Source organism: Camelina sativa, chromosome 4, assembly GCF_000633955.1.
Source record: "Camelina sativa cultivar DH55 chromosome 4, Cs, whole genome shotgun sequence".
NCBI lineage: Eukaryota > Viridiplantae > Streptophyta > Magnoliopsida > Brassicales > Brassicaceae > Camelina > Camelina sativa.
Genome location: NC_025688.1, coordinates 17,447,395 through 17,461,558, shown reverse-complemented (window position 1 = coordinate 17,461,558; position 14,164 = coordinate 17,447,395). Strand labels below are relative to the sequence as shown.

At 30.1% G+C, this 14,164-nt stretch overlaps 1 protein-coding gene across 1 annotated transcript; it reads left to right on the top strand.

The window, feature by feature from the left end:
• Positions 13,253-14,164, top strand: LOC104780897 (G-type lectin S-receptor-like serine/threonine-protein kinase At1g61370). Its single transcript, XM_010505437.2, has 3 exons — positions 13,253-13,437; positions 13,516-13,627; positions 13,714-14,164. The coding sequence occupies exons 1-3, from the start codon at positions 13,301-13,303 to the stop codon at positions 14,062-14,064; spliced, it is 600 nt and encodes a 199-aa protein (XP_010503739.1). The 5' UTR covers positions 13,253-13,300; the 3' UTR covers positions 14,065-14,164.

Below are 14,164 nucleotides of genomic sequence, written 5' to 3'. Positions count from 1 at the left end.
TTTTACATGTGATTAACAGAAATTTCATGTTGACGTATCGTAAATTTTTAAGTCCATTTAATTAGTGGGTTACACTAGAAAATTTACAAATTTTGCCATTAGTAATTTACACATATTTCACTCAATTATTTTAAGAAACATTACAATTAAAATATGCAAATAAGGATACAAATCTTTACAATTAAATAAATAATGATTAATGCTATAAACATATGATAGATGGTTGCATTTTTTAAATAATATTTAATATAATTAAATCCAAATATTTTATTTTGTTCTATTTTTTATTTCAATATTATATATACAATTATTAGTTGCCTTCAATTATACATTTGAACATATTTATATCCTTATGTTTATTCTCACATAATTATATAGTTAAATATGTTTATATCTGTAAATGTTAATATGCTGGTATATGATATCTCCATATAAAGTGTTAATTTAAAAGAAATGTAAAATTATTTATTTTCTAAATTTCATATGAAAGACCCGTGATTCAACATCAGGTCTAGCATTTCGTGACGAATCACTAGTCTAAATTTTTTCTGCATCTATCTAATACACACGAACGTGAATGTATAAGGTACATGTAATATTCTCTCATTTATATAAATTATCTTTATCCTTTTTCAATTAAAGTACTTTTATATCGTATGTCTCCAAAAAATCCAATTTCACCGTATGAAAATAATAATGAATATTGAAAACTCAAATAAAGTTGATGTCTACTCCAAATTCGTTGTAAACTTCCAACTAAACAGTATCCACATTGCATTACAGTATCCACATTGCATTAAAACATTTTCTGGATTTTTTTAGATGATCGACCTTTTTTTTTCCTAATTAAAAAAAATATAAACTAATTATGTATTATATCGTGGGACTCAATAGTATAGCGATGAATTATATTTATATTCTTACATCCGTTTTTTACTTGTTGGAATGTTTACATTTGATATTGTATGAACTTGACAATCTGAAAATTGTTAAAAGTAATTAATTTTGTTACAGATTTTTTTAACTTTTTAAAAATAGTATATGAAAAACAATAACTACTAACCAGTAATGATTGCTGATTATTTAGAACTACTTCCCACTTCCATTTTATAATCCAATATATAACATTTATTTTATTTATTTTGTATATTTAAAGTGTTATGTATATGATTGTTTTATTTGTTTAAATTTTTTTCTTTTTGCTCAAACACTATGCCATGAAATCATATGTTGAATATAACTTTTGAAAATAACATCTATTTTGTAAGATCTATTATAGTAGATCTAGATTTTGACCTGCGGTACAATGCAGTTTAGGTTATTTGATAAAAATATTAATTTCTGTTTGTTAATTTTATTTAATTTGTTTAATTTTTCAAATTATATATTATATTTTAATTGTTAATTATATGACTTAACCTACAGTATACCACATATTAATTATTTTTTTACAGTATTAATTAATCGATTTAATTAGATACGACTATTAATCTAATATTCATATTGTTAACAAAATAATGAGATGATATTTTATACATGTAGCACAAAATTAATGAAAATTTAAGTTTCTGTTAATATCTACTCAAACATGTCTAGCCATATAACCCGTCATGTGATATTTTAATTCATTGTACACCGCAGAAAAAACTTCATGAAAATCTAAATAAATTTTTAAAATTTAAAATATTTTAATAAAGTTTCTTTTTTTAGAAATTGAACTACTTATAATATTTGAACTTCTTATAAAGTTTAAATATTATTAATATCTTAAACAGTTATAAAAAATAAATGTTTTAATAATTGAAATATTAATAATCTTTAAAGTTTTTAAAAATTTTACAAAATAATGAGATGATATTTTACCCGTGTGGCACCGAATTAATGACATTTTAATTTTCTATTAATACCAACTCAAACATGTCATGCCATGTAACCCTCCATGTGATATTTTTATTCGTATATATTATTAAAATTTAAAATGTTTGAATAAATTTTTTTATTTTAGAAATTGAAATACTTATATTATTTGAACTTCTTATAAAGTTTAAATATTATTCATATCTTAAACATTTTATAAAAAGATAAATGTTTTAATAATTAAAATATTTTTTATATCTTTAATTTTTTTTAAAGTTATACATTTGAATTTTTAAAGTTATTAAAAGTTGAAATTCTTTAAAATAAAGAACCATAATAAAATGCATAAATTTTTTAATTTCAATGCCTGTTAAATCAAGGTTTCTACTTATTTGTATTCAGAATCATTTTGGTCTTTTTTTATTAATATGACGTTGAATCTTTGCCTAGTTTTCTTAGGTGATGTTGGGCATTTTGTATTCATCAGTTGAGCAATATATGTCTGTTTAAAAAAATTTTAATTACATCATATGCAGAAAAAAAATCATAAATTTTATTAACTATAAAAATTAAAATAACTAAAATATAAGATAAAATAAATATGAAAGAAGAATAACATATTTTTGGTTTAATTAGGTTTAGAGATTTCCTTATCTTTTAAATGTTACCTATAATTGATTTATATATTAAATTTATATATTACTATAATTAACTAAATCCATATTATCCTTACTTACCAAAAATCAGACTAACCCGTATATTATGATACAACTATTTCACAAGTTTATAACCAAATAATCATAAATATATATATTATATAGTCTACAAAAAAATGTCATGTACTTTCGTTTTATTATATAGAGGATTAATTATTTTTTTTTATCTGTTACAAACAATAATTTATCATGTTGTCAGTCGAAAGCTTATCAAAGAAAATAACATAACACATTGTAAAAAAAAAAATTCTTGCTAACGTAATGACTGAAATATAAGTATATAACAAGTTTCCATCGACCCGCTAAATATGTAAATGTTAATGGTTACAAATTTAAATATACACAGGATAATTAATTGTTAATCAATTCCCTTGAATTACTTAAAAATTACTTAAAAGTAATTTAAATTCTATTAGTAATGCAATAAAAATAGCATTCTATTAATAATGCAAAAGTAATTTTAGTTAAATTATGTTTACCTTTTTGATTACAAACTATTGATTCCAAAGGTTCGATACTATTAACAGCTAATGTTAAATCATTTGAAATTATGTTGGAAGATTCCTCTCTAATACATTTATCAGGAAAATTGTATGCTTCAGTAATAGAACGTTTAGTCATTTTAATTTTTTTTAAATAAATTGACAGTTTTAAATCGCTAATCTATTTATAGTTAATAAAAAAAAACTAATAATGAACAGTCATCAATATGAACAGTTGTATTTAACCAACGTGACTATTGAATGTCAGTTAAATTAATGCAGTGACCGAAATCGAACATTTATCATAAACCATATAGTTTTAATAAAAACATGCACGCTATGATTATAAACTATTTAACATTATGATAGTATATGTTATGATCTAGTATACTAAACGGTGTAACTATTCGTAACACCTGTTCACACTTCACAGTTACCATGAAGAGTCAGTGTTATATATGTTTAATAGTTTAAACTCAAATTTTATTTGTTCAAACAAAAAAATGATTACTTCGTTTTTTAAGATTAATCGTCATATATTAATAGCTGTAACTCTACCTCTTCTCATTTTAAAATTCTTCTGCAAACAAACAAAAACACTAAATTCTTTAAAAACAAATTTCTCTGATGGTAGAAGTAATTATTATATTATTTTTTTATATTTATACTTTTAACAGACTCTATATAACAATATCGATCTAGATAATATAAAGCAAACACCACATAACATATGTTTCAAATGCGATTTACAAAGACAACTCAAAACGACAACACGGACAATTGTTACTTGTTTATAACCACCTAACAATACATTCAGAATGAAATACATGACCACAAGGCAGTTCTAAAAGATTTTGTTAGTAAACTAATGGCGCACATCATACGGTCTTTTTCCATATTGGTTTGTTCTGCTATGTTTACTCTCCCTAAAGAATCAACTGATTCTTGAGTAGCAGGCTTAGGCATAACATTCCATTTATCAATAGAACTCAGACTCGCTTGTTGCTCCCAAATGTTATCATAGATAGATAAATCTCGACAAAAGTTCACTGTTAACGATATCGTGATGATGCTTGACTGTGAGTGATCAATAGGCCATGTTACTCCATTAACAATTTCTGTAAGAGTTGAGAAAACTTTATTTGTTGTTCCAACTCCTTCCTCTACCAACATGTGAAACAAAGCTTTGTTTATCTTCTGTTAAATAATCTGAGATGAATTCAGATGTTTTAAAATAAAATGACTTCAATGTTTCCATCGATTCCATGATGTCAGTAAACTTGGCATGTATGATAAGTGAACCGCCGATCAAATCATTGACTGGCTGGTCAACGCTGGCACTTAACAAAATAAAGTCTATAAACATAAAAAACAATATCAAAACAAACCCGTGATAATACAGAAAAAATCCTTCCTTGAGAAGTTTAAGAAAAGATGGTCGAAATAGTGGTTCCATCAACCATATCAGCCTTCTCTATAAACATACAAATCAATATCAAAACGTACCCCTGATAATATAGTAAAAACCTTCTTTGAAAATTTTAAGAAAACATGGTCGAAAAAACGATGCAAACATCATAAAATCCCTTTTAAAAATGGGTATTAGAAAATAGATAAATAAATAAACGAATACAAAAAATTAGAGTAATTAGACAATTAAACTAAATACAATCTTATATAGTATTAAATTTTTATGAAATAAGAGTATGCAAAAATCTCAAAAATAGTTTTCTTTAAAAAGACTATTTGCTATCACCAATATTTGAATAAAAGTCCATCAATGAATCTAATTTATTAAGTTTTCAAATAATAAATGCTAGATAATATTTTAGAAAGCTGTAAAAAAAATAAAATTTTATATTATTTTGTGTCATGACAAAAAAAAAATCAGTTCAAATAGACAAATATATATAGATTTCAAAAGATACAAATATTCGAATAAACACAACTCTACAATGAATAATTACAACTTAAAAAAACAACTGTTACAGTGAACAATCACAAGTTTTCGTAAAACACACAATTTAATTTTTCTACATATTATTTTTGAAAAATTATCCAAAAGATACGATTGAAAAAACACAATTGTTGGTCGCATTTATTCGATTTGTTATTATTATATAGATTAGACATCTCTAGGTGATATGGGAAACAAATAAATGTATATATTTGAACGAGTACCTCAAACGACCTGTCTAATCTTCTTTTAGATAATTTTTTTTGTCCTATTTTTTTTGTTTTTGGTCAACCTTGCTCTAAGTTTGAATCACTTTATTTAACTTTGAAAATAAATTTCAAATTATTTTGGTGGAACCAATGGAAAAATAAAAGCGCCTTTTATACATTTATTCTTAATCTTGCTATCTATTTAATTTTGATAGAATAACTATATTCGCTTTCTAGGTAAGATCTAATCTATATATACCAGATTATCTCAACTCTAATAATTTTTACTGATTCTTCTCATGGTAAACCTTCTATTGATAACAAAAATTTGCAGGATAAAGGATAGTTGCATCTTCCTATTGATAACGAAAATTTGTCGTCTCACTATTACGTATTTACGATTTGGGTTAGCGGCTTTCAGTTTTGTATTTAGGGTTTAAATTTAATAGATTTAAATTTACATGTTTTTGTATAGATGTCAACTTTGAAAATTACGGTGTATTTATTTTGGTTAAACCATCATGAAATTTTAAAAAAAAACTCTAACCATTATATATATCCATTTCTAAAATAACAATCTATTTAATTTTGGTAGATAAAACATGTTCATTGCCTATCCAAATATTTGGATATGTATAAGATATACTAATTGTGCAGGTAAGTTATAATCTATTCGAAAAGGCTGTAGCATTTTTAGCAAAGATTTAATGTTTTCTTGTATATATAACCTTGATGACCAAATTCTGCATGATAATGGATATTTGCGATTCCTAATTGCATTTTCGATGTATCACTATTACTTATTTATGATTAGGGTCTAGGGTTAGGCTTTATATTTCTTATTTACGGTTTAACTTTTAATACTACTAAATTTACGTAATTTTAGAATTATTGTTCATGTTTTTAGTATAGATGTGAATTTTGAAATGATGGTTTATTATAGTGTATATAGAGATGTTCTATTTTGAATATGGGATAGCTTCTGTTTCCCTTAGTATTAAAGGTATCCTTTGTATCACTTGAATGAAGATATTTTCTCAAATTTGGTTCTCTCCGGATCAGTTAAAGTGTATTTATTTTGGTTGAACTGTCTTGAAATTAAAACTTCCATATTTTCTATATATCCCATTTCCTAAAATAGTAATCTATTTAATTTTGGTCGACCAAAAGCGTTCATTGTAGATCCAAATATTTGAGTTAATATAAGTACTTTGTAGGTAAAATCTAATCTATTTAAGAAGGTTATCGCGATTGTAGAAAGTTCTAATGATTTTTCTTGTATATTAACCTTCCATTGATGATGTCTCACTATTATGAAATTACGTTTATGATTTAAATTTGTATTTAGGGAAAAAAAGAAGAAAAAGAAGAAGAATAAGAAAGTGATGAGTAGGATACTTCCTTTCTTCAAGACGTTCTTTACATCGAATGGGTGAAATGCACTTTTTGTGTGTTTTCCATAAATATGAAGAGATTTTTTAGCTTCTTTTGTTGCAAAACCTAGAGAAAGTTGGTAGGCTAATTAAAAAAATGACAAGACTGAATATTTTGTCATATGTTTGTTTTGTTAGCGTTTTTACAACTTTTGCAACATTTATTTAAAAGAAGAGCAAAAACAGAGGAGGTTGTTTAAAAAACATGGTTAGAATCTTGATGCAAGCCTGAGGTGCAGTCTTTCAGCATACTGCACATCACCACCAAGGTTGATTGCTAGCAATTGGTTCCGAACTTGTCTGTCAATCCTTTTTATAAGCTGTGCATGTGCGTTTAGAGTAGTCCCATGAAGATGATCATTCTGCTCCTTCCAATGGGTGTGGACTGTAATTTGTGGTATATATCGAGCAAGAAACCTTGCTACCCGATTTGTCCAATGAGTAGAGACACAGTCAATAATTTCTTGCCAACCTGTGGAGTATTGTGTTGTGTAGATGTGCGAAGAGAGATCTTTCCAAATGCCAGTTGAAAAATCACAGGAGAAAAAAAAAAGATGATCTCTCGTTTCAATAGCGATATTGCAGAGCAAACAAGTGGCATCAGCTCCCCTATTCCTATCTTCAATGGAAAGACGGTTTTGGACGGCTAACCAGACACAAAAAGAGTATTTCGGGGTGGCATATGTGAACCACACACCACTGCTCCAGGGGACTGCAGTAGAAGGTAGTGATTCTAATATTGTTCCATGTATCTCTCGTGGAAAACTGTGGGCGAAACTCATCGTTCTTCCCCCTCCACAGAACCGTGTCTGCTTCTGGCTTTCTATGCTGATTATCTCAACTGTAATAAGTTTTCATGATTTTTCTCATGCTAAACCTTCCATTGATAACAAAATTTTGCAGGATAAAGGATAGTTGCATCTTCTTATTTGTATTTTGGATGTCTCACTATTAAGTATTTACATAAGTCTAGAATTACACGTTTTGTATAGATGTCAACTTTGAAAATTACGGTGTACTTATTTCGGTAGAACCGTCGTGAAATTTAAAAAAACTCTATCTTTTATATATATTCATTCCTAAAATAACTATCTATTTAATTTTGGTAGATAAAATGTGTTCATCGCCTATCAAAATATTTGGATATGTCATATGTATAATATATGTAAACTTTGTAGCAAAGATTTAGGGTTGTATTCAACTTGACATTTTAAGTGATTTGTGTGAAATTTACAAATTCTATGTTATTCAATATGGATTTTAAAAAGTCTATTAAAATCCACTGTTATTGAATTGATGATTTAAAAATCTACTTTAAAATCCATTAAAATTCACTGTTATTGAACTGATGATTTAAAAATCTACTTTAAAATCCACTGTTATTCAAAACAGTTTTGTGGATTAGGATTTTAATAACTTTTAGGATTTTGGAGGATTCTGGAGGATTTGTTTAGTTAAAAATATAGAAATCCAAATCTTATGGTTTTAGGTGGGATTTGAAATAATTTTACAGAAAATCATATGAACTTCTCTAAAATCTATCAAAATTCTAAATTTCCTAAATCTCATCAAATTCTCCAAAATCATGGTTTGAATACACCCCCTTTAATGATTTTCTTGTATATATAACCTTCCATTGATGACAAAATTCTGAAGAAAAATTTAGATTCGCATCTTTTTATGATGTCACACTATTACTTACAATTAGGGTTTAGGGTTAGGCTTTATATTTCTTAATTAATGTTTAAATTTTAATACTTCTAAATTTACGTAATTTTAATTAGAGTTACAACAAGTTTTTTTATATATATACAGGTCCGACTTAAAGCTAGGGCGAGAGGGGCGGTGGCCATGGGACAAAAAGAAAATTTTCTTCAGAAAAGCTTAAGCATTTGGGGTCCAAAAAAAGGAAATAAAATTTATATATTGAAAAAGGTCCAAAAAAAACTATACGCCTAGGGACAAAATTTTTTTTGAGACAAGACTGTATATATGTCAATTTTGAAAATCACGGTGTATTAGAGTGTATATAGAGTTGGTTTAGTTGCGGTTATCTATCTTTTGTATAGTTTGGTTTTCCCTTAGTATTTAAGCTTTCTCTTGTACTGAATGAAGATAGTTTTTCAAATTTGTTTCTCTCCTGATCAATTTGAGTGTATTTATTTTAGTTGAACTGTCTTGAGATTAAAATTCCCATCTTTTCTACATATCATATTTCCTAAAATAGTAATTTTTTTTTGACAATAAAGTACTAGATCAGCTCAAACGAGCCAATTGGAAGGAAAATTGTTTACATAGGTAATTAAATGCGAAGCAACACGAGCACGACATGCCAACTTGTCCGCTTTACCATTTTGCGATCGGGGGACTAAGACTAAAGAAAAGGAGAGAAATTCATCCTTATCAACTTCAATCTCATCCAAATAAGTCTTGAATTCAGACCACTCGGAGGGTGAAGACACCATCTTCACCAAGTCGGAACAGTCGGTAAGGAATACGACATTCGGATTATCTGTACCAATCATACACCGCATTGTCTAGACTATAGCTTCTACCTCTGCATGAAGGAGGAAAGACTGTGTCGGAGATTAGCTGCACCCATAGTGGAGGGCTCCCCCATAGGAGAAATACAGTACCATCCTCGACCAACATATTAGTCTGTTGCCTTCCAAGACCCATCCACAAAACATCGATATCTTGTTACATATCTATCCACTACCAAATTATTGTTGCCCCTAAAACCAGGTCGGGACCCAACTTGTGGAAGTTCCCCCAAAGTATCATCCTGTGCCGAGGACCAAACCTTTGATTCCTCCTCTGCTAAGCGTAGAATTGCTAGTGGATTAGAATCCAGATTACTAAAAAAATTATCATTCTGAGCCTTCCAAATATACCATAGAATCCATAGATAGATATTCGCCGAAGAAATCTTATGGAATCTCCAAAACAAAGTATCCATGTTTGCATAGATAGACTCCAAGGGAAAACACCCCGGAGTTGTCGGAAAAGGGGATAAAGCTCAAACCTGTCTCGCCGGAGGACACTCAAACAGAACATGATTGATTGTCTCTTCCGAACAGCCACAAAACGCACACTTGATATCACAGCATATTCCACGTTTCCGAAGATTACTTATTGTTGCTACGCAACCAGTGATTGCCTGCCATAAGAAATGCCGAATTTTTGGAGGGCACTAGAATTGCCAAACAAAGGCTTGTAATCGAGTTATATTTGGGCCAAAAGCTTTCAGAGCAGAGGGAGAAACTTGATGTTGCTGTGAAGCATTATACCCAGATTTAACCGTATAGAGACCAGTTTTTGTCAAATACCAATCAAGCCTATCTGGTGAGTTTGGACTACCCAAAGGTAAAGCAAGAATGATGGCAACATCCTCCAGCGCAAAAGTTGCCGAAAGCAAAACCAAATTCCAGGAATTTGAGGTCATGTCAACGAAGATTTTAACTCGAAGCGCATGATCGAAAGACGATCCCGAACGCAATGCTGGTCTTGGGAGTTGAGCAGGGATCTAGGGATCAGACCATACTGAGATGGAATCACTAGATCTTACCTGTTTAATAAGTCTTTTGTTTACCAGAGAGCTAGCAGACACCATACTTCTCCATCCATAAGATTTAATTGGATCCAACAGATAAGAATACCTATAATAGAGGTTTAAAAACCCTAGCAAATAGTGAATCCGAGACTGTAATCAATCTCCAAAGCTGATCTCCAAAGCTGTTTAGCCAACAAAGCAGTGTAACAGTCATCCAAACATCGAAAACCCAATCCTCCATCGAGCTTACTAACACACAACTTGTAAGTCTTAAGATAAACAAAGGTAACTAGTAGAGTATGGAGAGATTGTGAGGTAGTGTAGAATAGTACAGAGAGTAGAACAAAGTAAAACAGAGTAGAATAGAGTAAACGAATTGTAGAGTGTAATGGAGAAAGAGATAATCTCTTTTCTTGCTTGATTTAGTTCCCAGGTACAAGCTAAATATAGACAATTACAAAGAGGATATTCTATACAAGATGCAATGCACAATTACTCATAGTGAAAGTGACATCTCCTTAAGTATGTGATCTTGGTTTGACTTTAGCTCCCACTTGCACACACACTCGCCAATGACTCCTTAGGAAGGATATAGATATCTTGTGATCGTTGGAGACTTGTCTTCATGGATCGGACTCGTTATGCCTCCAAACCGTATGGATGGCCCACCTTGGTGGTTGTACGGACGTACAAACATTACTGTAAATCTTCATACAACTTATCCCAAGCGACCCAATGTAGACCTTGCGATTCCCATATTAGCTCAACCAAAAGTTAGATATCGCAATAGTAAGCTTTCGTGTGACCGTTTTCGGTAGAGGAAAGCATGACATGACAAAAGTAGGCACAGCTGTAGCCACCGACTCAATCATCACTATATATTGTTTGTTGTTAAGGAATCTTTGATTTTGTAAGGAAGCTTATGTAATTGGAACTGAGTTAAAGATCACATTATCCAACTTTACTAATATCTCTATATTCCCTGTTCTTAATCAAGGAATCTTTTGAATTTTTTAATATGGTTAGGTAATTAGGGAATCTTAAAACTAATTGGAACTGATATTAACACAGTAGCTCGGAACGCGACAAGTTCTCTACCTCAGTTGTTTTCGTAACTATGGGACGGATTATTTTTATTTTTGTATCACGAAGTGTGAGCATTTCAAAACGTCGATAGGTTTATGTAGTAAACGTATGGGTATCAAATATATAACCATTGATGATGTGTGTTACAGTTCTTATTTCCGTCGTCAGTGTGTGTTACAAATATTCAACCCCAAAAGTTATCCTTTAAATATAACTTAACTCTGCCAAAGTACCCACTTTGTTTATTGTCCACTCCACCGAATATATACGTATAGTATATGCATGTGAATTATTTGAATATATATATATATATATATATCGTAAATTTTAATCTTCTCGTCTTATATACCTACATAGGTAATTGACTTAGTGTGTGTGAATATCGCAAACAAAGTCTGGTCCCCAATGAGATTCAGCCTATAGTTTGTTCGAACTAGTTAATCCAGTTGACATGGTAATGATTGTAGATTTACTACAAGTACTGGATGTGTCGACTTTGATTTGATTTGCGTAGAGAAAAAATAATGTAAAAATACAGTCGTTACAACTTACACTCTCCTAATTTCGTAAAGATGATAAGAAATTATAATCTAACAAACGAAATGAGAAGTAGGACTAGCATTAACTTGCAAAACATAATTTCACAGACAGCTTATATATTGTAAAACACCACCGTCTCTTTTTTTATTTATTGAGCCGGCACTTCAGCAAATGCTCAAGCCCTCACGCTTAGGAAACTTAAACATGCTTACGAAAGTGAAAATAATACAATATTGATGGGCTTTTAAATCTCAACGATATCTAACTAATAATAAGCCCATATTGAGTCCTGTTTCCATTACAACGGTCGAAATTAAAGTGTTAAAACTAGAAGATAAGAAGCTTCCTCTCCAAGTGGTGAGTGTGTGTTGTGTTCGGTCTTATGGCAATGCCTAAACGGTTTAGGCTAAAAACCCTAACATGTATTTGCTTAGTTTCGATTTCAATTTTTTTTTTTTTTTTCGAGTTCTACAAATGGGAACACTTATTTAATGTAGCTCTTTTGAGATGGTGGATATTCTGACCTAATCATATAAGCTCCATCGGTAACAAATTCTCATTTCATGGAAACATTTATTTAATGTAGCTCTTTCGAGATGGTGGATGTTTATACATTGGCATGGCGTTGTGTCAACTTATGTGATACATATATATATAGTCACATAGACTAGAACAGAAATATCGTACGTAGACTGGAACAGAAATATCGTAAGTTTGAAAATCTTTTCTGTCATATGATAATATCGCAACCCCATATGTCTTACTCGGTTGCGAACGTCATTGGCTGTGAGTACATTTTGTATGTAAACTAAACAAAATTAGGATACTATGGACGTTGGTTACCTGATTATTTTATCTAATCTTTAGTAATAAACATTGATAGAAGATTATTTTATCAGTCAGTCGCGTTTCTATTTCATCATGAAAATTATTGGCAATGAAAATAAGACTTATTTATAAAAAAAATAAAAAAAAAATTTATTAGATAGGAAATTTATAAAATATATTGTAATTCCAGCTTTGTTACCATCTTTCTCTTGCTATATATATACAATACATTGCTGTATACAGCTCATGCATAAAAAGTTTTTTCCAAAAGAGTTGCACATAGAGTCCACATATATTGTTAAACATATTAAGAAAAAAAGCTACCTAAAGATAAGATTATAAGAAAATCAAGAGATGTGGTGGTGAATGGATAAAAAATTTAATGTAAAGATAAGCTTGGTAACGAGACCATTCATACTCATTGGTAAACAGTAACTGTAATAATTAGTATTGATTTTCTCGTTTTTATACTATTAATTGTCAATACACGTCGGATAACAACTCGTAAGATTACAGAATCACCCCCACATGTTGTAGTACTATAAATAAGCCCAAGCACTTCCTCTATCACTCATCATCATCAACATTTCATCTTTCACTAATCATCCTTAGTCCTCTCAGTCACTTCCAGCCTTCAAAATGAGTGCTGGACTAATGGCTTTGTCAAACGAGAAATTCAATTTCAGTATCAACAGGGAATTGCTTCTCAACCCAAACGATGTCTCAGTGGGAGAGATGATTGGAGAAGGAGGCTACTCCATCGTCTACAAAGGATTGTTTGTTCCATCTCTCTCTTATTTTTTATAATGATGAATTTAACACTAATTCGTATGTTCTTTATAATGATTTTATAGGCTCAGAAACCGAGTTCCCGTTGCTGTGAAGATAATGCAACCAAGTGACAAAAAGAAGTTTCAAAATGAAGTTCTGTTACTATCCAAGATGAGAGATGCCAACATTGTGAAGGTAAAAAATGAAAAATTTATTAGTTATATTGGTGTTTTATCATTATAATAGTGAGAAATTAAACATGGTTTTTGGTGATTGTATAGTTTGTTGGAGCTTGCATAGAGCCGCAACTGGTGATAGTTACCGAACTCATGGAAGGCGGCACTCTTGAGAGGTTCATGTGGAGTTCTCAGCTGAAACCTCTTGATCTATACTGGATTATACTTGAATATTGCTGGGCACATGATTCGGATGCACGTCCTGAGTTCAAGGAAATTAGGCTGATCTTGTTGACAACCCTGTTAACAGTTTTGACCTCAAATGAGGAAGCTTATGACGGTGATATCGATGAGGATTCGGTGAACAAACCAAAGGAGAAGAAGAAGAAGAAGAAAGTACTGGTGAAGATGATGCGTCCTTTCGTTAAGATGTTTAGGGCTTGTTACAAGCCATGATCATGTTATTGTGTTTTCCATAAAATTAATAGAAAGGGGGTACTCTTCTTTCGTTGTTGTTTTTATCCTCCTTGGTTTTTTCTTGTTGTAATAAGATTTT